Here is a 26957-nt window from a genome sequence, read left to right on the forward strand (position 1 = left end):
AAAACATGATGCAGCAACAACAAGAGTTGGAAAAGATGTGCTCCCACATTGAATGCACAGCCAACACGCCGACACGCCGACACGCCGACATGCCGACAGGTAGTGTGGTGAGTTTGATGTAAATTTTCGTATTTACCTTTCTTACTGCGCGCACTGTGCAGCGTGCATGTGTGTGCGTGGCGCTGTATTGCTTGCGCCATGAGGGTGTGGGGAACTTGGCTACGGCTGTGGCTGGCTCTTCATCCAGCTGCGATCGCTGGCGTTGCCGTTTCCAATTCATGGCCCCGGCTGCGATGTAAGCGCATTCGAGGCGTCCAGTTCGATATTTTTCTGCAAGTCGGTGTGACGTTCGCGCGCTTAAATCAACAAATACGGCAGAAGCATGTTGTGATCGACGCCGGCTAATTGAAGTGTGTTGTTTACAACTTTCGTCGCGCTAAACCGTGATTCGATTGTGGCGCAAAAAGCATTTACTAATCTCATACCGGTTGTTAACACGTGCAACAATCGCACCGCGCACTGAATAGAGTTATGATCAATTGATTTGTGTTCATCTAATAATGAGGTTCCGAAAAAATGTGTCATAATGAGTGTGTTTAGCATATTTCCGCATATTTCATGCTAACTGCTCGCCTATGCTTGTGCGTATTTGTACATATGTATGTATAGGTATATCTGTTTTCTTTGGGTAATAAGGCATCCTTGTGCATGTCTTTTCGAAAATTCTATAAATTTTATCAAAATTTTCTGGCTTAATAAGAAGTAAACTGCGATTTGCATTTCAATTTAATTTTTGGTCCTCTTTAAACGGCAATTGAAAGTAAGCGAATACTAGCTAGCGGTGAGCTTTCGGAACGAAATTTATGAAAAAACAAGCATAGAATGGATGCACTGATATTTAAGAGATCTAAACGTGGACTATGAACTTAACCATTAGGTATAAGATTCACTAATGTGAACACGATCTTCGCGATCCTCGTAACAAATAACGGGGTCCTACTTTCCTTAAACACGGCAATGTGCTTAGCGGCAGCAAAAAAATCGGTAATCGCTTGTAGATTTTGTCCAAATCGTAGAAACTGCGTGAACCACATTCTTATAATATGTGCCAATGTGCGTTGTTTATATTATATTCTATGGCAAACACTTGTACATACATATATTCACTAAATTCATAATGATAAAAACATTTTGTATGTCATCGAAATTGCCGTCGCTAGCATTGGATCATCCGCGCGTACACCCACGTTGCCATCTACCCATGTTTGTACACATGTATGGGTGTTTTCACACATTTTGGCGCGCCTGTATTGAATGAAGAATTCAGAGCCTCTATTTCAAGGGTGGGGCAACATGGCAATTTCAATTCCACTAGAGTGTCATATATGAATACGATCTCTGTGCCATTTGAAATGTCAAAGATTATATAAGCAGTTTCAAAAATCTTAAAGTCAGTATGAAAAATAATTAGCAATCATCCTAAAGAGTCTTGAACCAAGGTTCACTTTTTTATATTTCATAAATCTGTTTTAAATGTTAAAAGCAGCTCTCAGGTGATTGTGTTGAAGTGTTTAAGACAAAATTAATGAATAATATAAACTCTTCAAATTCCCGTTTTCGAAAGACGCTTCATAAGTGTTATCATAATTTTCACATTGAGTCTAATTTAATGAAGCTCATATATAGAAGTATAAATACTTAAGGCTTTGAACCTCCCTAATGTGCACACCGCTTAGTTGCATCCGAAATTTCTAAAGGCGTAGACACTTGATCTGGTGTGGCATCAAATAGACATGGTATGCCGTTGCACAGTCATGGGTGGTGCCAATCAAAGCCAATTGCTCACAATTGAAATTCCGAAAAATGATAAAAACACATCAGCGCACCCAACCTGCAATACTTAATACGAGTAAGTGTTAGCCACCGAGCCGTGACAACCCGCCATAAGCTATTTCAACTGCGTTTCAATCAACTACACCGCTAGTTGAGCACTTAAATCGTCATCGCGGTAGGTAGGTGCTACCATTCTTCTATCAACGCAATGCGACGGACTCCTCCACTCTACTTGCCTTTACATACTTTTTTTATTCAATTCACACGTGTACACACATCGCTATGTGCATACTCACAAGCATAGTATGGTCGGCTGTGTTCTAAACAGCAGTCGAGCGCTTCCATAAATACTTGTAGTTAATGACGGATATGCAATTTCAGTGATTAAAAATATGACGTTATGAAAAACAGTACGAGAAGTATGCAGAAGTGTGATTTAAATGATCGAATACATATGTACATGTCTGTGTAATATTGTATATGTTTGTATAGTCGCATAGCAAACGCGTAGCCAGCACTTACATGAGTGTACCTAAATGAAACGTTATAAAATACGTCAATTTCATATATTCATTTGCGGATTTCTTGTTCAACGAACGCGTTCGAATCGCGCCGTTCGCGTTCGAGTGGTGCAAACTCTTTCAACTCTTTCTGCATCGTAAATTTTTCGTTTATGAGCCTTAGAGACGACACCGCCGGCCGCTTGATTATTGCTCGCAGCACGTCGCGTCACGCACCGTAAGCAACGCCTGCTCCCCTGTGAGGCTTGCGCATCCCGCCGTCTTGCACAAGCCGCGAGCATTTGCACAATGCATCAAGCGTGCGCCACTGCATCAATTGTGCCAGTTTTGCTTGAATTCCTTATTGCAGACATTTGCCAGTAATAATTGTGGTTAAGACAAAGCACTACTGGCTAAACAATAACAGCAATACTAACAATAACATAACAAAAAACAAAAACAAAATAGCAACAATCATCAACAGGTGTCATTGCATTTCTGCGCGGCGCTCTGTCTGCGTATGTGCCTATGTGCCTATGTGTGCATGTGTGTGTGTGCGGTATAGCATGGGTCGATATAGAGGCTTGCACATACGCACGCACCTGCACGCGCTGAAACGCATACGCACAAATCCAAAGCACTCGAAAACATTTGCAACATTGGCGTCAACATCGAGCAAGTAGCTGCGGCAATAGCGACGCATGACGGTTATTTGTTTTGTAAGCTGTTTTACTATTTAATGGTTTTCATGGTACGTATCCTCTTTCCTTTCAACAAATCATACTTACATACCTATTGAAATATTATAAAACAAAACCTATCAATTATTAAAACAATTACAACGGTAAACACAACAAAAGTTATGTCAAAGCACTCTTTCAAAGGTAGTCTACGTATGAACATCCTCCCCTATGTGTATTTAGACGCTTAAGCGCTCTACGGCTCCTCTTGACCGCTTTATACATACATATGCTAAAATTCCGACAATAAATAATCCTAAAATTTAAGGTACCACTTTCGATAGTCAGCACACCTTCTCTCCGCACACAGCAGTGACTGTTACAAAAGTACAGAACCGCAAAAAGATCTTCAAGTCGCTGGCCGACCGCACTTGCGATAAGGACAAAGGCAGGCAAAGGACTGGCAAGGCAGGCAACCGGGTGGTTATCACCTACGTAGTGAGGCCCCCATGCTCCTAAGCATTTTCTGCTCGTATGTTTTCGCACAAACCAGCCATGCAGTCACCTGTATAAAGCGGAGCTGCCTCCTATGAACATCAGAAAATTCCTCCGTCAACAAACTGAAACCACTTACCGATCAGGTTTCGGACGTGACCAATTTCCGGCAGGCACTGAACGACATTCATAGTGGAGCTACTAACACCTTAATTGACTTCCTTCCACTGAATGGCGGACTTGGAGTCCAAATACCACCCCCTACAGAACAAGAGCTCGAGTTGCCGGGTGAAGCAAGAGTGACCCTGGCGCAACTTCGCTCTGGACATATTAGCAGATTAAACTCAAACTTATCCAGAATAAACCCTGACATACGAAACTTATGTCTTGCATGCAACGAGTCTCCGCAAGATACTAATATTTGTCTGCCCAATGCAACCTATGCACTTAACCTCCCTCTCCCTAAGGTCCGAACGGGTCGAAACAGCTCGTCTCGTTTGGACCTGAACCTACCGTTAAGTGAAGCCAATTACAGCTAACTTATTGCTTTAATCCAAACAGGTTCTGGATAATCGTTACAACAAGTACTTGGCAGTACGGTGCATTTTCTAATGTAACGTCTTACTGACAAAGTAGCATAACTGTTTACAAATAAGGGTGGGAAGCTCTGTAGATCACAAGTTGTGATTTCAAAAAACAACTGTCAATATTTTTCCTGTCGATGGGACAGTTTTCGCCTTGAGATCGTGAATTATTGTCATGTTATCATTCTAAGTAACTATTTTCGTAGTACCTGGCCGTTGCCAAACAACAGTTACTGTATATATGAGTAGTTCTCCTGCGAGAGTGGCGCTTTTGGTCGGTGATGCTACACACTCAGTGGAACGCCCTTACATACATAATTTCACTCTAATGGTGCGTAAAAGTCAAGACATAAATTGTATAGTATGTGAGATATAATGAAGCCCACACTCATTCACTGTCTTTTCTTGTCCACACGCCTATCTTTATGCAAACATCCACACTTACTGTGCACTTCTGATATACGCTTATGCATACGGGAGTACAAAGAAGTATCTACCAACCGAACCGCATGGAATCACGATAGCTCGAGTGCCACTGTTTCAGTTCACAAGTAAACGCCTGTCCCCGTGTCGATCTTTTCATCAGAGCTCCGTCCCATTGCTTAACATGGCACTTATGTCAAGAAGTCCATTAAGTGTACACTACTCGAAATATAATGAGGTGAAAATACAAAATAAAATAAGAAATTATAACCATTATTTAAGCGTACAAATGATTCTTGGCGTTTGTGGGTAGCTGTAGCCAACAAAGAGAACAAAAAAACCTATAGCTCGCAAGTAGCCAACGCATCAAACTTGCATATCATTCCAAGTAACGTCGACTTTGTTATCAGAGCGAAGTACCACGTCTGCGTTAGAAACTGTCTATTCTTTAGTATTTAAATACGCAGGTACATATATTTATAGACACACATCACTGGCAAGTGCATTCTGCCCAATATTTTATATTGAAATTTATTTTTTAGAAATTATCACAGTAGTTTGGGCATTAGACGGTCGCGGATGTTTGATTTGAGTATCACTGGGGGCAATACAAAAGTTTTAATTACATCTGCTACTCGGCAGTAAGGTCCTGTCGGGCAGTTTCGAAACTGATACTTTTAATTTTAGAATCGTTAAGTTGTTCTAATCTAGCAGAAGCTTTGAGCACCATATGTAGGATGAAATTAAATCACTATACCAGCTTAAGATCTATTTTGGTCGTTACTTTTACCTATACATCAACTATAATTTTGTGATCCATCCATATCGCATGTCTAACCTTAATAGCTCCTACTATTTAGAACTATTATGTTGCAAACCATTGCTTTAAGTCTTCGCTCCCTTCCTAAGTATGTATATTAGAACATCGTAATGGCTAAGCCGTGGGAGAGGATCTCAACAGCTATGGGAAACTGTTTTATGTTTGGAATGTATCGGAGAAGAATTTGTATTGCTCTCTTGGGGAGTAACCAAAATTTGGACGAATATTTTCAAAATGCCTCTCATTGGCTGGAACGCACATTAAAGACATACTTGGACATTTTCAAATCCTTCTGCTCATTACACTCGTTTTAGGCAACTCGCTAATTTCAATTATGCGCCCCGCTAACAACTTCTCATAAACAAAAAAAAGTTTTGCAAAATTCTGTTCGTACAAACCAACATGGAGAGATAGATATGGTTGGGTATATAGTACATTGTACGTAGATGCATGCGAGTGTGCGTCGTATTCGCAGTGACCGCTTTCAGTCGTTTGACTCGTAAGGTTATTCCTGCCGTTGATGTTAGCTGGTTCTTGATTTGTGATCGATGGAGTGTCATTGTTTACTACGTTGGACGTTAACACTTTGACACCGTGTTCGTTGCCGCACATGTGGGGTAATGTAGCTTAAGTTGCATGTGTGCTTATGCGTCGCATGCACCACAAGATGTGTTGCCCTCTTTCGCTTTATTTGGTTTAGCGTTGAATATCAAGTGCAGCAGCTGTGCTGTTGAGCGCTTGAGCTGTTGCGCTGTTAAGACAGACCCTCTCGCATAGACATACATACAAACATAACTGGCAGCCAATTTGAAAGACTATTTGGAAGTTTAACCGGCATGTTAGTTTGTTAGCTTGCTGGTTGCTTAGTTGCTTGATCGCATGGTCGTCCGTTTGTCTGTGCTTGACACCGCTGCTAAGAGGCTGCTCGATTTTTAGCACATGGTACGTTAATAGTGCCCATTGGAATGCCACTTGCGGCTGAAAATCGTTCCCATAAATCTCACAGCGGTCGACTATAGTTTAAAAAGCTTATCACTCCGTGTGATTCCATTTAATTCGCAGCGATTCAATTGGCATTTGGATCAACACCGATTTGAACTTAAAGTGGCAGCGCCTTATGTTGCACTGACAGCTGCTGGCACTTTGCACAGATTAACTACACCAATTATTATAGAGATTCCCACTGAAGACAGCCGCTGGCCGCTGGCCACTGTTGACAGATGGAATATACAATCAGCATGATCATTTTATTTAACAAATGTCATACTAGACATCTGAAAATCGCTTTTGTACGACCATTCAGTGATCACTACTGACATAAACAACATCAGCATTGTCTTGCACAGTGCATTGTATGGACAGTTCTGGCAACTGGCAACACACACTTACCTACACACTCGTACCATGTTTTCGTACTATTTGTAAACGAATTCTTTTTAAAATTGTCAGCTTTATTGACTCACTTGATTCCTTATTTTGTTTATTAGAGTATTTGCAATTATTTTATTTATTGGGCAATTAATATGTAAATAAATAATGTTTTCTTAGGAAAGTGGTGCTTATTACTCAGGCACACAAAACTCACTAATTTGAATCTTTAAGCTTCAAATCCCTATGCTGGTCCGAGAGAACGATCTGCTTCGAAAATTTCGGTATGCGCTCGATTAAACTCAAACCACAATTCCAGGGAAGCTCCAATACCCTCTTGGATTGGGGAATAAGGGTACAATCCTGTGAGGTCTACAGCATTTTTACCGAGACATACTTGTACATATGTATAAGCTCGCAGATGTGTGTGCATGCTCGCCCTTAACTAATCCTTAATTTCATACTCAGTCGAAAAATTCGATTTCCACCATTCGAAACGCTTTAGAATTAAATTAAATTAAACGTGTATGTGCACGTTGTTCTTTCGCCTCTTTCATTACAAGTTCTCCTCTTAAAACCTCCATGAAAATGGATTTTATAGTTACTGCTGCGCCTAATGTTGCACAGTAGCAGCAAATCCGCGTTCGAAGCGCGCTGCAAGGCAGTTCAAATGCAAATGTGGTAGCAGATATACCAAACGAGCCTTCTACACATTTGCTTAACTTGGTTAAAAGTTGTCATTAAAATTTTATTGGTAAAAGTCTTAAATCACAAAGAAGCAATTTGCAACGATTAGTTGTGAGGAACAGGAAAATTTTACCGAGCGATGCCACATTGGCACTTAACTCTTCGGTAGCATGCAAGCATAACCATCCACATGAAAATAATAAAAATACCAACAAATGCGCATGCGCAAAAGCTTACGAAGGAGAACAGTGTTCAAAGTTATGAGAACTCGATGAATCGCCACGCATTAGATTACCACCTATTCCCATACCTCATTGTGGACTGGATTACTTTTCATAGGGTTTGCAAATTCGATCCGTTCGCGCATCTGTCCCTAGTTTATACTACCTAAAATCAATCCGTCCGACTTTGTGTGAAAACTTGAGACACAGTGGTTGCCCCAAGGGACGAAATCGCTTTCCTAAATGGCCTGAATCACACCATAGTTAGGACTACAAAATTTCTATATATTTTTCCAAAAGTCAAGGGGTCACTGCCGTGACCTGCCTTCTAATTGGTTGATAGTTATTTGACGGTGGCAATATTTTTATGAATTTTTAAACAATTTTCTTTTATGTGTGAATATTTACGCTAAATGCACACTGTTGTTCTATATTGAGATTAGTAAGAGTTACATGCATCTTATTCAACTTCTATTTGCGATTTATGTACATATGTATGTATGTATGTAATAACTATATGAAACATTGTACGCAGCTATTTCCATAGAAATGTATGTACATATATGTGTATGAATGAACATACTTCAAGTTTATTGATATGATTTTGGTTGCCATTTGCAATGGTCGAAGCGCTACTGTTTAGACCAATGAGGCTCCTTCAGAGGGAGTGCTCAAGCATAACGCTTAACAGCAGTTTTATCCTGCCACGCCGTTCATTTCCTCTTCGCTCGCATAGTCAAGCGTAAACCCGATAAATGGTTGGTTAACTCTCGTCATATATTTAATATAATTACAATTTGGCGATTTAACTCCCAATGAGTAGCATTATTTAGCCAACATCCGGGTTTCACATACTCATCTATATACCTCTACATACATTGCATTTGTATTTAACTTTTGCTTTTACCATTTCGAAGAGTTTGAAAGCTAATGCCTCACTTTTTTCCAGAACGGCCTGGGACCTGACCCTCTGCCAGCGAAGGAGGTGAGTATATTTTTGTTCATAATTTTATCTTTAACTGATAACTTGATAATCTTGACTGAGTAAGTCACCTTTTTTGTGGCAATTACCCAGGCCTTGCACCTCTACTTTGCTTCTACCGTTTTCAACAATAGTTAGAATATTATTTTTAATTTCCTGAATAAAATTTGCCTTTATACCCGAAAAGCTTAATAGACACAGCCAATCTAAACTCTGCGCATTGCTTTACCACACCAAACCTGAGATTTCAACGTGCCTAAAATAACATGTGTGTCGATATTGAAGACCAGGTGTGTTCTTTTCACCGAGTCTACAACTATGGTATGTCAGCGGCCGCATATGTGAACCGTTTAGCCACTTCCGGCAGTCCCTGCAGACGACGTTGGACTCAAAGGTGTGAGTCCGTTCGGCTGGTAGCTCAATAATTTTTCTTAACAATGCTGAAATTATTTTGCCGATTAATAACGACAAATTGAATCAAATTGTTCTGTTAAAAGCAATAATTTATGGCAAATTAGAAAACAATATATGCTAGTTGCTCGCGATGTGGTAAATTCTTTAAGCGAGAGTGCGTAATCTCCGTCTTTCAGAAATTCCTCTTGCCGACATTGATGTGCTTACTATTCTGTATGTCTTCGCAAACACGCACTCATACACATACATACTATACATAAGCAATCTGCCGTTCCGGTTCATGTGCGGGGTACTTTCCCCGTATGCAATCCAGTAACTCAGTGCAATTGCTACTATAAATCACCTGGGTTTATTTGTCAACACACAGCAATCATGCGAAATAATAAAATATATTAAACGCCAATCGCGCTTTGGCCATCGTCTATTGAAAGAGACCGCAAACCTGATTCGCTTATACTTGCCGGTTAATTTCGTCATCTGTTCTGCTTAGCATTTACGAATGTGCTTTCTGCACAACCAGCGCTTTGGTAAGAATGTCTTTGAATTTTATATAGAAAATATGCAAATAAAGATCTGAAGAAACTCTAAATGAATTCGCCAAATTCCGTTATTGGCACGCGCACGGCTCGATCCCTCTATCCGACTTCGGTTTCCTTTGGTTATTGTTCGCCACTAATTTAAAAATGGATTACTCACTTAGAACCGTTCACAGTGTTGGCCAAATTGATTTTTCCAGCATAACAGTTCGTATATTGAAATATAAGATTTGCAAAATGTTTGTCCCTGCAGGGTCGTTTCACATAGAGTTGTCGTAACTATTATACCTAGAAATATACATGTACATATGTATGTATGTATGTAAGGGGATGCAGAGATCACGCTAGCTCCAACCACATGCTGTTAGGATCGCCTACTCAAGTACACACGGTTGACATTTTAATAATTTTCGTTACAACTTCAAAGATGTTCGTTGCATTTTGTTTTTATTTCCCACTGGCGCTTTTGTGTTTGAGCACCACAAAAATTAAAGACAAAGGCAATGAATTCAAACGCGCGGAATTAACTGCGTAACATATCACCAGTATGTGGGCATGAAAGGCAGCTGAAAGCCTTGTTACTTGATTAAAATGGGAAATGCAAACAACAAATTGGGAGTGCGACTAAAAAATTCGGAAAAATCTTTACATACATACCTACATTCAGTTGATGATTATGCGAGAAAGATCTATCACCTTGATATTTTTCTTTCAGTTATTTACGCTCTAATTATACATATAATTTATAAACAATTGATAGCATTTTTTTAATTGATTTAAGATAAATTTCGATATCATTACAGGCAGAGGGACCTCCCGTTCAAATGGAACCAGTTGACCTTAGCTTACGTTCCCTACAAGGTAAGAAACAAAAACAAACACGAGAAAAGAGAAAAAGTTGAATTAAAAATTTATTAAATCATAAACACAGAAACTAGCATGGTCGATTATTTTTGCCAAGTCCTTTAAATGTCATGATAGACGTATTTGCGATAGATTGTCCGGGTATCTAGTTTTGACTTGCTTTGGTAATAAAAGCATCACATCACACATTCTTAGTTTTAGATAAGAACGTATCCAAAGCAAAATCAAAGTTAAATTTGTCTTCGGGAAATTTTCAAATCAGCTTTTTCTAACTATCGAATACCAGTACAAAAGGTACCAGAATAAGCGAGCTCTCAAAAGCATACATGTGTTTGTGGTTGTTGCTATGTAGCTACCATTTTTTTTTTTTTGGTTATAATGGCATCATCTCCGATAACGCAATGATTGTCTTCGGCGATAGTCATTAATAATTATCAAACTGCTGCCAATGGCCATACAGATCCGCAAGCGTTTAAAATATGCCAAGATACCGTAAAGCAGCAATTACTTTTTTGTAGCTCATCCACGTCTAACTGTGATGACCACTAAGACGCCCGACACTTTTGGTATATGCTTTCATTCCCAAATCCATGAATGTTAAAAATATATTAAATAATTAACGCGGTTAAGTTAAGGCATCATTAATTTTGTCAAGAGGAGCATTTCTAACACCTATTATATATCTACACATATACCCATGTACAGTATGGTGAATTAAAATAGCAGTCATGTTAAAGTAGATTGTAGAGATTATGTTATTGCGTCTCTATTAGTGCTTACTCGAAAGTGTTTTTGAAGCTGTAGCAAAAACACAATTAGTTGTACGTAGTTGTAGTAGAGCGTGTAGCTCTAAATTATTGTTTCGAGGTAAAAAATAATATGTTTGGGATTTGCATATATTAAATCGGCTTTCTTGCCTTCAAGTAAGATTTAAAGACTTCGTTATTAGTTAGATTTTTCACAATACTGTATTTACTTGTATATAATTTAGAAACTATGAAAAAAACCTTGAAACCTTCAACAGTCTGGGGCAAAAATGTACACACTTACATATGCATGTGTAGAGATTTGTGTAAATACCCACATATATGTGTATTAGAACGACTTTACGTCCGCTCTTCGCACAATTTAGAGCCCATTTGCCTAATTATAATGACTGAAATTGGAGGCATTTACACTCAGCAGCATTTAAATTCATTAAGGCTTAGTTCAATACGGTGAAATGTAGTAAATAGTGTTAAAACGTTAAAATAAACGGAACTGTTTTTCGCCCAATAGAAATAGTTTCTTTGATTTGAGGTCAAAAATAAAACTGGTAGTTTGCAAAAGCAAAATATACATTTTAAAATCGATAATATGTATTAACAACATCGTGTTGCAGTGAATTGCCCTAAAGTATAGTTTTGTTAGAAACCCACAATGCCAGTCGCTCCACTAATCCTGAAGTGCCCTTACTATTACAATATACAACTAACGGCGAAATATGCCATTTGATTGGACGCCAAGGAGTCCGCAAGGTAGAGGCACGTAGCTTCCAACTGTCAATTAGATGTGTAGCAGCCGTAGTCGGTGTCATTGGTGTCGCCACACGATTTCATTAATTGCAGGCTGTGACAGGTCCCCCAGTAAAAGCGATTGGCTTGTACTACTTGACAAATATAATTCAATATATGTACAGCACATAGATTGAGTTAAGCAAATGATCAAAAAATTGTAAAATATTTAATTCAATTAAACACATATCTCCATGAATTGCTGCATGCCTCCTCTTGTAAGAAATGTATTGCAAGTTTTATTTTTTAAAACGAATATTATATTATGACTTATATTTAAGCGCTACGGCCGATATTCCGTTATCAATGCCAGGTTTAATTTTTTCTTAACTCGACAGAAGCTGCTCTTTCGAATGACTACAAATTCATGAAGGCATATAAACCTTAATTCAGCTGCGATTAATGCTTACAGTGCCACAAGCTTACATATGTTCCGATAAGGGTATGGCCAAATAAATTGCAAATATCATAAATTAATTAATAAGACAGACTTTTTGCAAGTCTTCTGGCGTAGAAACCGCTTGAGCGGTTATAGCCGAATTAGAAACAGCGCACCAGTCGTTTCTTCTTTTCGCAAGGTTTTCCTCTTACTCTGCTTCCCCTGGCGGGTCGTGCGTCGAATACTTTCAAAGCTAAAGTGTTTTCGTCCATCCACAACATGACCTAGCCAGCATAGCCGCTGTCTTTTAATTCGCTGAACTATGTCAATGTCATCTCATACAACTTATTGTTCCATCGAATGCGATATCCGAAAACTCCTAAGAGCCGAGTGCGACGACTGTTTGTTTGATGACAGGAGATATTTTGTCTTGTCCTCGTTGAGCACCAGACCCATTTGCTTCACTGACCATGGTCGTCATCTGCTGTAAGTTTTTCATTGGCGGGCCCCAAACCCAGCGCACAACCCTGTGGAGGGTCTCACTTTAGCTCGTCTTCAAACGGATGTTCTTTGGCTACACAGAGGATACTTGGTCAAAAACCGGAAGTCGTGAGCTGCTTGAGCCATATGTAAAAGAATCGTTTCTGGCCACTCCCAAATGAATGACGATCAGAGCACTTTCCTCGCTTGCGTGAACTTCTACACATGACTCCATCCTCTACTTTTTGCAAGCACTTATTTAAATATTTCTGAAAGCAGCATTACAATTTCGCTTATGAATATATGTATATTAGGTTTAACTTTCAAAAATCCAAAATAATAATGTTAGCTAAGCTATTGGCCGACATTTAGAAAAGTTTGAAGAAGTACACGTCAAAAAGGCACATGAATCGATTTCTACATTCCCATCGGTTAAACACAAAATGTGCACTGCAAATATAACCGACAATCGAACACACCAACAGCAATCGCACTATCAAACGAAGATGCAGCAGTTTGCCATAATATTCAGTAGTGAACAGCTTGGAGCTGGTGAGAATCTCTACGTTTTTCGGAAGTTCTTTTTTGTGGCTTTTTCAAATTGTTTTTGTGCCACCAAGCCCATGTTTACAGCAATGTGTCCCCACCTTGATTTCCATTACGTCCTTGCCCCTTTCGTCAAATGTTTGTGATATGATTCCCAATGATGCGACTAAGTGCGAGTATTGTGTTCGGTCAGACACGGAATTCCCGTTTTGCACACTCGAACTGTTCAAAAGTTAAGCGCAGCGCTCCTATACGCTCGCTTATTCGCATCCGGTAATGTAGCCGCCGCGGAACTTTGACAGAACAATGAGGGCAGCGGCGGCTGCAGCAGCAGCAGCAGCGTTAACATCAAAGCATCAGTAGTTGGGAAAAACGCGGGCGAAGCAGTCAAAAAAAAATATATATAAAAGATAAATTTAATAAGTAAATAGAAAATAGAAAATAATAAAAAAAGGATGTGTTAAGGCTGACGCTCTTTTAAGGCGAATTGTTGTCGTTTTTGTTGTTAATACTGCTCTTCTTGATGTGATTTGGGTCTGTGTGATTGTTGTTGCTTCTTCGGCGGTTTGACTGAATGACTGCCTTAAAGGTTATGTGAAAGGTCAAGTTCGTGATCGCATTCAAACATTTTTGCCAACTACTCATCTCGCGGCGATGGTGACGGTGATGCTTGCCATAGACGCGGCGAACGCGCCAGCAGAAGACACCGAAACAACGTCGTTACTTTTGCATGTACACACATACTACACAACAAAAGTAATAGGAACAGCAGTAACAACAACAACAGCAACAGCAACAACGATAGCAATAACAAATAACTAAGTTGGCGAATGGCAAAGAAAAATTGAAGACGAGCGTGCCACCACTACGCCACGATTTTACCATTCCCCCAGTGCCATGCCAAGCCATCCTACGAAATACTAACACACATTTTCCTAGCCTGGCAGATGAGCACAATCCGCTAACCGTTGTTTTATGGTACCGTATGAAGTGCATACACCCAAGCTCACATATGTATGTATGTAGTAGCTGCATTGAGGAGCACGGTACACGCGGTACACGCGGTACGTGTGGGCATGTACATTCGCACTTGCATATGTGTGGGTATATGTATGGGTAGGTCCGCGGTTGTGTGGTAATGTGCAAACGTTGTACTTGTTACCGAATTAAGTGAATGTATACTAGCGCTGAAATTGCTGTATATTACATTGTCATAGTAGGGTTTTTTGGCACCACATTCAACACTTCCCACCTTGGTACATATGTGTAGGTATTTGTATATTTGGTATGTAAGTACACATGTATTATATGTGCATGCTTATTTCCATGATATCGGCTACTTCTACTCACACTCGACCTCCTTTATATCGAGGCTCAGCATCTTAAACGATCGCATTCCCAATGTGTTAGGAAAAATATACGTTAGAAGTGCTCCAATGCGATCGAAGGCAACGATGTGATGGGAAAAATCGCATCAGCGCATCACTGCTCACCAAATTTTCAATCAGAATCATTATGAGCTCGACGAGATACCTTAGCAGTGTAAACAACAACCAATACTCACACACATTTGGATGTCTATGTAAATTGCAGAATCATACATACATACGTACATAGAGTACAAACTACTGTGACCTGTATCGTGCCACTATTAGCATGATTCACAGTTTGGCATGCTCACGAAAAATTCACTTTCTATTCCAATATTCGTGTGCACCACATGGCAAACAAACTTCAACTGTCCTTGCCTGAGAAAATATTCGTTGGCTTGACAGTGATCAGCTCATCCGTATTGGCGTTAGCAGGGATTTACGTAGTCGATTTGACTGTTGGAACTCGCGATTATGCTATAGGTCTGTATGAAGATGTGTTTATCTGCCTACTTGAGTTACTGTCACACAAGTTATTCTGCAAATATTAAGCTAATTATATGGCTCTATGTACGTACATATGTGCATACGTGTGAAATCTTTGACCAGGGCTACGCACTTGTCTAATACCGTGGCGTATGTTGAACTGTTGGAAGAATTTTTACATGAAGTGGAACTACGGATAACCTTACACAGTTAAACACTAAAATCAATGCTCCCAAAATTACGGCGTTACCCTGCTCATGGAAATAAATTAATACAGAACGCGGAGCAGATTAATTTTGAGATTATTATTGATATTAGAAAGCTCTGACAGAGCTTTCAATAATATGAAAGTCGTATTTTAATAATGATTTATAGGCCTGAATTGGATGGGGAATAAGAATTCTCGTTGATCGCAAAAATAATAATGAAAAATATTTTTGAAGAGACCTCGACACCTCTCAGTAACCAACTACGAGTAAAACTTGAAGAGAGAAAGCGTTTTTTCAAGGCGGGTCAAATTATTCGATTTTTCTTGTTTTGATAGTATACATAATTACCGAAATTCTCTCTCTAACAAGAAATACAACAAATAATAATGCTAATGTGAAAAGTATTAGACTATATCATATTAGTTCTAAACAGAGACGCAAGTCTAAGTCAAGACAAAACGCTTATTGGGACGCAATGTGCAGAAGTACTTATATATTTTTTTTTATCCACACAAATGTACATATGTTTAATTGCTACTATTCGGCCGCGGCACCGACCACAGCTTCGACATTTAAACTCTATGTTTGGTTTTACTGTTTTCACAACAGACACTTAACGATGACTCCTTTTCCGTGCTCGGAGTGGGGTAGGGTATTGTTTGACTCGGTTAAGCGAGGTATGGTTGCGCGAGTCATTGTTATTGGCGTTTGGAGGTTACTAATTGTGGTTAAGTAAAAACTTTCAATAATGTAATAAAATGTATGCAAATCGACTAACGACTGACTCTGGCCGCTGGGATGGCCATATTATGTACATACCCGTTCGTATGTACATTATGTTGTTCGGCGTCTGCAATGATTTTCCATGCTCCAATTGTGCACGTGTGCATTTGTATATGTTAGTGAGCCTTCTTATTTGGCATGGACATTCTACACCATAAGCGAGCATGTGATCATACACATGGGGAACATAGCATATATTCATGAACAGGCATGGGAATGAATCTGGTTCATGGATGGTGATTCCAAGTATCTTTTTATGAAGATTTATCGTACCTCCACCAAAATTCAGTAGATACTACAACATGAATAGGCAAATAAATAAATTCAGTTCTATAGAAAAATATTAGACAGAAGTATTCAGTGCCTCACATATTCGCAAAATACCTACCGGCCACAGCATCCTCCTTCCTTAATTTGCTACCAAATGTTACCATTGTAGTCACAAAAAAAAAAGAAAAATTTTTTATTTTATATGAACTTATTTAGAATGCGTGGGTTCAAAGACAATTTCGTTAATTAAAGTGGAACGCTAACCGAAAGTTATTGGGCGAAGATTTTAACACGATTTGAGCGAAATAGAGAGATACGATAAATTTTGAATCTACTTACATATTTATATATATAATAATTATATTGAAATGAGTTATCACAAATATATATGTAGATGACAAGCTGCGTTTCCGATTTCTATTTTAGTTGTGAAACTCATTATGATACAACTGCCACCAAAAGCATATTTTTGAGTATTCTACTACCTGACAACTCTTTGTTTTGCTGAAAAATTGCGCTTGGCTAGCAATCAACTTGAAGCGCTCAAGTTGTCGTGGCCGTTAAAAAATTAGCGCCGAGATAATTCATAATTTCTTATTAAGACACACATGTGTTTACCTTTACCTAAATAGGAATGCACCCATGCATAAATGTACATATTGCTGCACTTTACGTATTTAGTCTTCGCAACTTTGTGCTTTTGTTAAACTTAACAAGATCAGCAACTGCGGATAATGTCTTGTACAATGTCATACGTAAAAATTAATCGATTTTCAGCGATTTCGACTCGCTTGTTGTCGATTGACTTGCTCCTTCAATATTTCTTATGTACGACTACCAAATCAGTCGACAACTCCAGTTCCCTCGTTGTACAGCAGTCTTTGTGATTCTAAAAACATAAAAATCACTATCTTACTGTTTATCGGTTACACCAGAGACCTAAATAAACAAAACTATTGTTTAAAGCGAACCGTTGAAAGCGAAATTCCCTAAATGATGGTTGCTTTATGCCAGCGTTTTACTTTTATTGCAACACGCTACTGTTTTTGTCGTTGTTGCTGTTGAATCAGCCAGCATTGAGCATACATTGAAAAGCCATTCCGTATGCTAAGCAGAAGAATTCACTAAAAAGACCTGGTGGCCGTTGAGTAGTGGACGGTGGTTGGTGGTAGCCGCTGCCATTGTTTAAGCGGTAGTTAATCGGTTTCGATCAATTTCTGATTCTGCTTGACTTTGTGATCCACTGAGCTTGATAGTCGGAGACCATTAAATAAAAACAAATACACAGCAACACAGTGTGGCCATGAGTTGGCAAGGAGGCTAACCTGTACACTTTGATATACTATGTATATGTGAATATACATACATACGTTGTTCGTTTGCTCAAGCAGTGTGTTGGGTTGATATGGACGTGTCTATGCCGATATGTGCAATTGTGTGTTTTTGTTGTAAGAACCTCGGCTTCATCCCTTCAACTCGTCACTGGGCGACCTCAAGAAACCATATGGTCAAACAAGTGTTTGACTACTCTCATGCCAACTATAAGGAGTCAACTAAGCCGAAGCTGCTTAAGCGGCAGGTGGCAACTATTGACAAGCTGCCGCACGATCTGTCAGTCAAAGTCACACAAGGGTCCATCGCACATTTAGCGGCAAGTTTTGATTCTTGCGAATAAGCTCTGCATTCTTATGAGCATGTGCACAAATACCATATACTAATCTAAATTAAATATATATATATATATATACAGGGTCTACCAACAAAAACGGAGTAAAGTTAATATGAAATAAAATAAATTTGGTCCAAATTTGTTCTTTTTTTGTCATGTAGATAATTTTTTCCCATTGATGATTTAAAGATATTGTCGGCCAAATGCCAATTTTCGAAAACCCGGTGCAGTATTTGTTTTGGAATTTCGGCTAAAGTGCGCAGAAAGTTGTCTTTAGGCTCTTCTAACGTTGCTGGTTGATTAGCGTAAACCTTTGATCCAACATACTCCCGAAGAAAATAATATAGGTGCGTTAAATTTCATGATGCTGACGGCCATTTGACTAGGTCATTTCTCGAAATTAACTAGTCGCCAAACTTTGCATGCAATGTCTCCATATTTAAACGTGAAACATGAGGCGGCGTACCGTCTTGTTGCTGGGAAAAAAGTCCTTCAACATCGCGTATATCTCGCTCGTTATTGATGAAAAAGACATTTTCTGCCTCATTTCGAAAGGAAAAAATGATGATTCCATCATACCAAAATCCACCTCAAACGGTCAATTGGCTTTTCAGAACCACACAATCCTAAAAATTCCTAAATAGAAACAACTTTGTTTGTTAACGAAGCCATTAAGCCAGAACTGGGCCGAGAATTCCATTTTTCGATGAAGTAACCTTTAATTTTTGAATTTTTCGGAGAACCGGAACTTGGATAATAATTTTGAATAATTTCCAAGTATTGTATCAAAATGAAACGTGACACTATGAAATGGCAAATCTTACCGAACACACTGAGAAAAATGGGCACAGACTCTCAAAACTACGCCATCCCAATTGGTAGCCGCTGTATATATATTTTACTAATGTGCCAATATTTGCGCTTTCTTATGCACATACTTTTGTTCAAGACATCGGACACGAATATTGAAAACATCGCACACGAATACTGAATTTGTATTTGTTTGGCCGTGTTTGAGGTTTGCAGAGCAATTATAAATTGCAATGACACGTGATTGTTGCTATTGGGTCAACTCAAACTTAAAGTTTACAATTTCCCCATATCCGTCTAACATGCACTCAATGACACTGCCGGGACATGTGAAGTTGGCTTAGATTATGTTGACCATTATCATAAAGGTTACCAAAGCCCAAGCGCCTGACCGAATTGAGAAAACACCAACCGTTGCATCGTCCATACGATCTTGTGTATGGATGGATGGATTCTGCAATATAGCATTGACGTTTCCTTGCTTCGTCAAGTGGCACGAGTAAATCCGATGCCTTCTCCGTTCTTCTGTATACATTTTATACAGCCATTACTCCGTTCCATGGATCTTTCGAACGACAGTTTTTTGTTCTTTAGTCTCAGTGCGAAGAATGCAATGACCTTGTGTCTTCATCTACTTATTTTCTTACATGGAATCAATGCTGATATTATTTGGTGGTACTTAAGTACAAATTTCTATGGAGATCAGTGACCGATTTCGTAAAACCAATCCTTTGTAACAAACCAAACTGTTGGCGCAAATGATACAAAAAAATCAACCACACCAACAGAAATCATTCAATGAAGCCGTTGGTAGAGGATGTATGTATTCCTTTTCGGCGTTTTCTTTTATATACTTATTTAATATTTTGAAGTTAAGAAGGAAGGCTTGCGCCAATAGAGTAATAACCACTTCGCTCGGACATTGTAGAGTTTAGTAATTCTAGACAAGAAGTCTATGCGTTGCTTTAAATACTCGCACTATCGTACTATTCACTCGCACTTAGCAGGTATACGTATAGGCCAAAACTAAAACGCCCAGTAAATAATGTGAAACTGCCAGATCAGTGGCAATGGTGATCTTGTATTGGCCAATAGAGAAGTTGCAAACACAATTGTTAGCGAGCCGCTTCAATGATTCGCTCATCACTTTCTATGTAAATGACAGGTACCGACCGGAGGCTTGAAGCGAACGACGGAATCGATTGGCGCAAAAACGACTTAATTGATTGATTTCACGGTGCTAAACCTGCACTACTACCCATGTGTTTACATATGTAATTAAAGCTAATATGTATATACACATACATACATATATGTACATAACATATATGTATATGCATATGGGGACAAGTGAATGTGTTCTCATGTACTTAAGTAATATCTACATACATATGTACGTCGACTCTAGTCGTAAGTCGACAATCGGTCAAATCAATAGGAAATTTGTGCACACTACTCTACTAGTTGCTTTGGCCGAACGACACCGTCGGTAAATGCAACAAATGACTGTATTAAGAGAGATATTTGGTCGATTTACCTATGCCAAAACGGATACAGTCGAATCAATAGGAAAGAGCAATATTGAATTTGAACTAATACTTATTTTTTTAACTAAACAACTTGGGACTCGCAACTTGGGCTTTGGAATCGAACAAATGAAAATTCAATCTGATTTTGACATGAATACGAGTATTAACATCGAGATTATTTCTCATACATATAGATTTAAATATCTTTAAAAATCAGGTGTTTGCAATATTTGGCAATAAAATGTAAAATCTACACACATCTGTTCAATGAAGTGCTCGGAGAGTACGATGAAAAAGTTCCGATACGATTTAACATTATTAGTGATTGACTAGTTGGCAACCACGTTAGACTTTTCTTTCTATGGTTTTTTGAGAAAACAAACGTTGGCATTTTAGAATATTTAAACTTTTTGCTTATTATAACTAACGGTGGTAACTAATGACTTGCCGAAAGCTCAACATTTGAGTCCCTATGAAAGGCCACAATGTCAGATAGCCACTTCTAAGGCATATGGGTCCATGTAATCACAAGAGATCTCCTTGCTAACTACGAAACCACAAAGATCGTCCTACAAAACTTCGTCGAAAAGACTACGGTGGGTCGAAATCATAGCAGCTTTAAAAATGCTAATAATATTGATTGATATTAAACAAAATCGTTTGCTGGGATGCTTTCTTGTACACACACACTCGCGTATTCATAGATATAAGGAGCAGGTGGTGTTTCTGCATTAACCTGCAATTTTATCCACAACTTTTGCTGTTGCGAATATGCTTCTATATTTGGCGCTTACGTCCTCATGCAAACGTAACCGTACATATGGACATACCATACGTATGAAGGTAATGCACCAGGAAAATACAAGCAGTAAAGTAAAACAAATGGGACCTGGTGTATAGCTTAGTGCTAGTTTAAATTGATGACAGTCCGCCCAAATACGAAAACCATTTCACCTCGAGCATGTCTGCGTCCATGATTTAGCATTTTCCCACGGCGGCTAACATGTACTTCTTCGGTATCAGCCAACGCGCACAGTTCCACACTTGTCAACGATTTCGCTTCGTTAAATGATGATAAGACACACGCAGGCGAAGTGAAGAGCAACAATTTTGTTTGATCGCAAATTTGTGATACATTTACATATATGTATGTACATATATACGTAGTACATATTTGAATGTTGTAAAATGCGTTAATCCGCAAATGCGCATTTCTATGTACTATATAAGTTTTACTTGTATATAAGGTGAACACTAGCTAATCGCACAAATGTAATCGTTAAATGCGTAAATATTTGGTAGTCGAAAAAGTCTTTTCGTATTTTTAATGAAACTTCAACTTATCTTCTTTATATTCATACTTATACATGTGATTGGTGGCACTGGAGATACATATATAACTGCAACGACAACTATTGACAAAATACGAAAACCCAATATTTGTGCAATCTACTCACACAGCGAAATATGATCTCAGCTCATTTGTTAAATAATTCGTAATTACACTGAGATTTATACATTAAGGATTGAAGGGTACACATTTCGTTTTATTTGGCAAAGTACCCCACTAAAAGGTCAAGTAGTAAGACATGGTCGTATATACATACCTGCGTGTGTGTATGTATATAGATTCAGATCCAGGTGCAATGATCGAATAAAAACATGAAGGCCTGTGGCTTAGACGCCATGGCTAGCAGAAACGGAGCTCACAATTAACGCGTCTGCGCGATCGCGCTCACATTTTGTTGCAACGGCTTCGAACTGCCAATTATTTTCAATCGCACAGCAAACACACATTAAACCCTATCAACTACTTTCGTAATTTATTACACAGTTTTTTCAACTTTTCCGCAACGACGGCATCGTTCACACATAGCAGCTGTGTGCAGATATTATGCAGCGCGTAATGCGTTGCACGGATAACCGCCTAAGTATGAACACTTCTATGCACTACAATATATTTGTACAAATATGTATATATGTACATACACCACAAATGTATGTATATTTACTAACTCTCTTTAGGAACGGGTGGTCCACACCCAATTTTTTTTTAGCTAAAATAAATACATATAGAACTTTGGTTTACCAAAAGTGTCCACTTTTCAAGCGAAATAACTGGAATTTATACAACTATATATGAACATAGGCATAAAAATAAAATAACATGAGCCCTGCGTAGTCCGTACATCTCTTCGCCAAATAATATTCAAATTTGTATCCAACTGGAGAGCGACGTAATTGTGTACTCAACGTTAAGAGCTGTTGGTCATATATTGGCAAAAAGGTTATGTCTATTTGGACCTCCAAAACATTTCCTATCTTGTTTTAGAGATCCCCAATGCATGCACAATTATGTATGTTCTCTCCGCACATTTTTGACAGTCGGCAATCGGCAATGCAGTGAATCACCCATTGCAAATATCCACATGTTTTCGTGTGCATGTACATTCGTAGAATGTTTCACAGACAGCACTTGCCGCAATGCCGCACTCGTTCCGGCCTTTGGTCTTTTCGGTTTTGGTCATCATTGTCGCACTTGTGCATCAATATGCCGCCGATCTGCGTCCCATCCACAAACACTCACTCAGTTCATCATAATTATTGCTGAGCACAGTTGAAAGGCAGTCGAGGCATTCGCGCGTTTGCCACACTTGCCACCAGCGGCATGCATTCACTTGTGCGATGCATACTTGTGGCGCGTTGCTTCATTTCCTGACTACTTCGAAGCTCGTTTGCTTGATGCCGTATGCCATTTGCCACTCTCCACTTACGACTACCTGTTACCCCAATCTCCCTGCCCACCGGCCCACTTGCCAACTTTGTGCTGCTGCTGCTGCTGCTGCTGCTGCTGCTAACCATTTCACACGCCAAGTCAAATGAGCAGTTTATGGGTTTTATGAGTGTGCCACTTGAAGACGCGTTTTTGTGTTTCACATTTTTATTTGTACGTCTTTTTCGTGCTTCCATGCCGATTTGTTTTGTTTGTTTTTATTTTTATTATTTGGTTAATGTCGTTACTGCGCTTCACCATGTTTTAATCGAGCAAAACAACAGCGAGCTACTCGGGGGCAACATTCACTTTTTATGGTACCAGTCAACTAACCGCCCGTTTACTGCCATCAGTTCCAAATATTTTTACCTCCATCGCCATCATCTTGCCAGCTTGCCTGCTACAGATGTTGCTGCTGAAGTACGCAGATTTTCTCTAAAGCTTGATGCGATTGACAAAACATTGCGACATCCACGCATCATCTACCTATGTAACAAACACATAGACAGTACTCAAGGAGGGGGAGCCAAGAAACTGTCGCTTAACTGAATCTGGGCAGGAAAAGGACTTTAATTCAAAATTGATAAATCAACCAACTGGATTACAGATTATTCTCCCCATATAATGGAATGGATTAGAAATAAATAACGTCTCACCATACGCGTACGGGAAAGATAATTTAGCATAGCAATATAACACTAGTGAAATATTTTTCCTATAAAGGCGACGGAAGAAATACAGCGGAAATTGTTTTAGAGCCATGTTTCCAACTCTTCTTCTTCTTTATTAGAGTAGACACCGCTTACGTGGTTATAGCCGAGTTTACAATAGCGCGTCAGTCGTTTCTCTTTTTCGCTGTTTGGCGCCAATTGCGTATTCCAAGTGTAGTGTTTCTATCTCGCTAAATAGAATATCATAAGATTCCAACTGTAATTTTAGCTATAATTGTTAATGAATACGCCATTTACAGCTAAGATTACTGAGTTTAAGCGTTACAGTACTTTTTGTCCTGATTTTTTTATCTATCGACATCCTTAAAGTGCTATTCCACCGTTACTTGCGATAATGAGCCATTTCAGTTATTTAGACATTCGAAGTTTTTTCTTTTAGGAATAACTGTAATGTAGGAGGTGGGCAAATTTATCAACCAGTTTTTTAAACCCCAAAAATGTTAGCGCCTGTAGGTGTAGGTAATTACATTTCTTCGCGTTCTAAAAGGCAATAAAAACAAGAAATTTTAGAGTAAAAGATGCAATTACCATATTTCATATAGTTTTCAAGTAGTCACGTAAAATATTGATTTCGTCCATCATCTGTTTTGCTACTTCACGAAATACGTGATTGAATCGCAGCTCGTCTTTAATAAGATAAAAAAGCGAAATTAATGCAAATGCAAACTTTTTGTGTCATTTCAGGATCTCAATCAACAAACTACAAACTGTTTGGAAGTAAACACAGTGATGGAAAAGATAGCACTTACAGTACATATTCTATCAATAGAGCGTGTGGTAATAATAAAAGCAATAAAAGTGGTAATGGCTACAGCCCGAATCATAACCAGGATCGCTTCACCTCATACACATCGAGTTCCTCATCTTCCTTCACTACATCAACTCAGTTGCAGCAGTCCAGTCGGCAGTATTTATCACCATTCTCCTCAGCGGTTTCTAAATTCCCTATACCTCCGCTGCTAGCATCATCAACATTTTTCCTACCATATCGGCGCATAAAAGAGGAGGTTAGCAGTAGTAAAACCAACACATTATCAAGTAACAGCAATATCAGTATAAATAGCGGTAATTTCAACCAAAGCTTTAATCAAGCATCTTCTCAACCACACCGAAGCACTGGCAACATGATTACGCATTCCTTCACATCGTCTACACTCTCATCTACAGCGGAAACGCCATTTTGCAATCCAGCTGTCGCAGCAGCTCAGCGAACTATAATACAAGACTACGATCGGAAGTTTAGTTTTCTAAGCCTTTTCAAAAATTCGTATAAACATTCAACGGATCGAGGAACATCATCGTTCAGCTCAAGACTTTGGAGTTCCAACGATACAATCTTACCTTCCGCGCCGTCAAATTTTCCGTCATCGTGCAGCAAACAGGCTCAAGCATCTGCTAATTCTAACTCAATATCGCCATGGAAGATAATGTCTTCAGCCGCGTCCACAAACAGCATGAATCAAGCATTTTCGCATTCCAGCTTTCAGGCACCTTCAAATAATGACGGTCGTAAAAATGCATTCAGCAGTATGGTTTTGAGGGGAAGTGGTAGCATGTTTGGACGATATGAAGATCCAAATGGAAGTATAAACGCTATCGGCTTTAGTGATCTCTCTAAAAATCGAAAAGTGCACAAGTGTGACACGGAGGGTTGTGATAAAGTGTACACAAAGAGTTCCCATCTTAAGGCGCATAAACGCACCCATACAGGTAATATTCCATACGCCCCCTTTTTATACCAAACATTTGAAAGTAAATATTGAAAGAATGCTGCCTGAATATACTTTCATATTTATTTATTTTATTATGTTTTTCTTCTTCTCCTCCTCCTATTTGGTTGCAATAGGTGAGAAGCCATATGTGTGCGACTGGGAGGGGTGTGTTTGGCGATTTGCAAGATCGGACGAGTTGACGCGTCACTACCGAAAGCATACCGGTGTGAAGCCTTTTCGTTGCCAACTCTGCACGCGCTCTTTTAGCCGTTCCGACCACTTGTCCTTGCATGTGCGCAGGCACTAAACTCCAAACAAAACTTAAACAAACAAAGTAGGCAATAACAATGGTACTGTATAAAGAAATGAAGTTTATTTTAACGTAAAAACACTCATATATTTTAGCAAATTTTAGAAAATTTTATAAATTAATAAACTTAGCCAATTATCACGATTAGTCTCGTAAGTACAGCATATAATGAGGCTATGATAGATACAACTGGAAACAAATGGCTCAATGTAAACATACTCACAAAAACATTTGTAAAATTGTGTTCGGTTTTGTATATGACAGTGCACATAGTATACATATATACATATGTACACACATATATGTATGTATATTATATACAATGTACAACCACATAGCTAATACCTTATGAAGTTATATAAGTTACTTATGGTTGATAGATGAATTTTTAAAGTGTAATAAACTATATAAACTACACATACATATACATATACATATATTATATATAAATAAAATTTGAAGATCATCATTACTAAGTAAAAACATACATATGTATGTACATATGTATGTGTGTACATACTTTATACACATTAAAAAACACTCATAGAGAAACCATTGCGTTTTTACTCTTGGACTTTTTGTGTTATCTTGTCCGCGTTCATTCGACTATTTTTCGGAATAAACATTTTTTATGCAGGACACAGGAATCACCTGGCATGGAGTCGCCAGTAGATGCTCTACTAACTCGACCAATATCGGAAAAACAATTTTTCGGCTGCAGTCAACTGAATTTTTTCTAGACACCCGAATTCCCTAAGTTGTTGCACACACAGCTTCATATTTTTTTCACCAAAGGAAAAGCTTCAGTTAGAAAGTTTTTTCTTCTTCGCAGCAAGCAGTAGTACAAAAATAAAACTCTAACGATTTCCATTGTCATAAACAATACTTATTTTAGAAATAATTCGGCATGCAAACAATTTGATCAAAAATACAATTCTCT

At 38.7% G+C, this 26957-nt stretch overlaps 1 protein-coding gene across 3 annotated transcripts; it reads left to right on the forward strand.

Annotated features, from left to right (window-relative positions):
- The first annotated feature begins 340 nt into the window (after positions 1-340).
- LOC120772805 (Krueppel-like factor luna) lies at positions 341-26469 on the forward strand. Of its 3 annotated transcripts, none has more exons than XM_040101589.1 (6): positions 341-410; positions 2215-3084; positions 8561-8596; positions 10347-10404; positions 24680-25705; positions 25842-26469. In XM_040101589.1, the coding sequence occupies exons 2-6, from the start codon at positions 3073-3075 to the stop codon at positions 26012-26014; spliced, it is 1305 nt and encodes a 434-aa protein (XP_039957523.1). In that variant the 5' UTR covers positions 341-410; positions 2215-3072; the 3' UTR covers positions 26015-26469. The 3 variants fall into 3 exon arrangements, with proteins under 3 accessions (XP_039957523.1, XP_039957522.1, XP_039957521.1); XM_040101588.1 differs by having other exon boundaries at positions 353-590; XM_040101587.1 differs by having other exon boundaries at positions 353-565.
- The last annotated feature ends 488 nt before the right edge of the window (positions 26470-26957 follow it).

The sequence above is a fragment of the Bactrocera tryoni genome, chromosome 3 (genome assembly GCF_016617805.1).
Source record: "Bactrocera tryoni isolate S06 chromosome 3, CSIRO_BtryS06_freeze2, whole genome shotgun sequence".
In the NCBI taxonomy this organism is placed as follows: Eukaryota; Metazoa; Arthropoda; class Insecta; order Diptera; family Tephritidae; genus Bactrocera; species Bactrocera tryoni.

What these genes read in the sequence shown, in the direction of transcription:
- LOC120772805 (XM_040101589.1), top strand. An exon ending in ACCCTCTGCCAGCGAAGGAG is followed by an intron (nt 8,597 to 10,346) that starts GTGAGTATATTT and finishes ATATCATTACAG; the next exon opens with GCAGAGGGACCTCCCGTTCA. An exon ending in TAGCTTACGTTCCCTACAAG is followed by an intron (nt 10,405 to 24,679) that starts GTAAGAAACAAA and finishes GTGTCATTTCAG; the next exon opens with GATCTCAATCAACAAACTAC.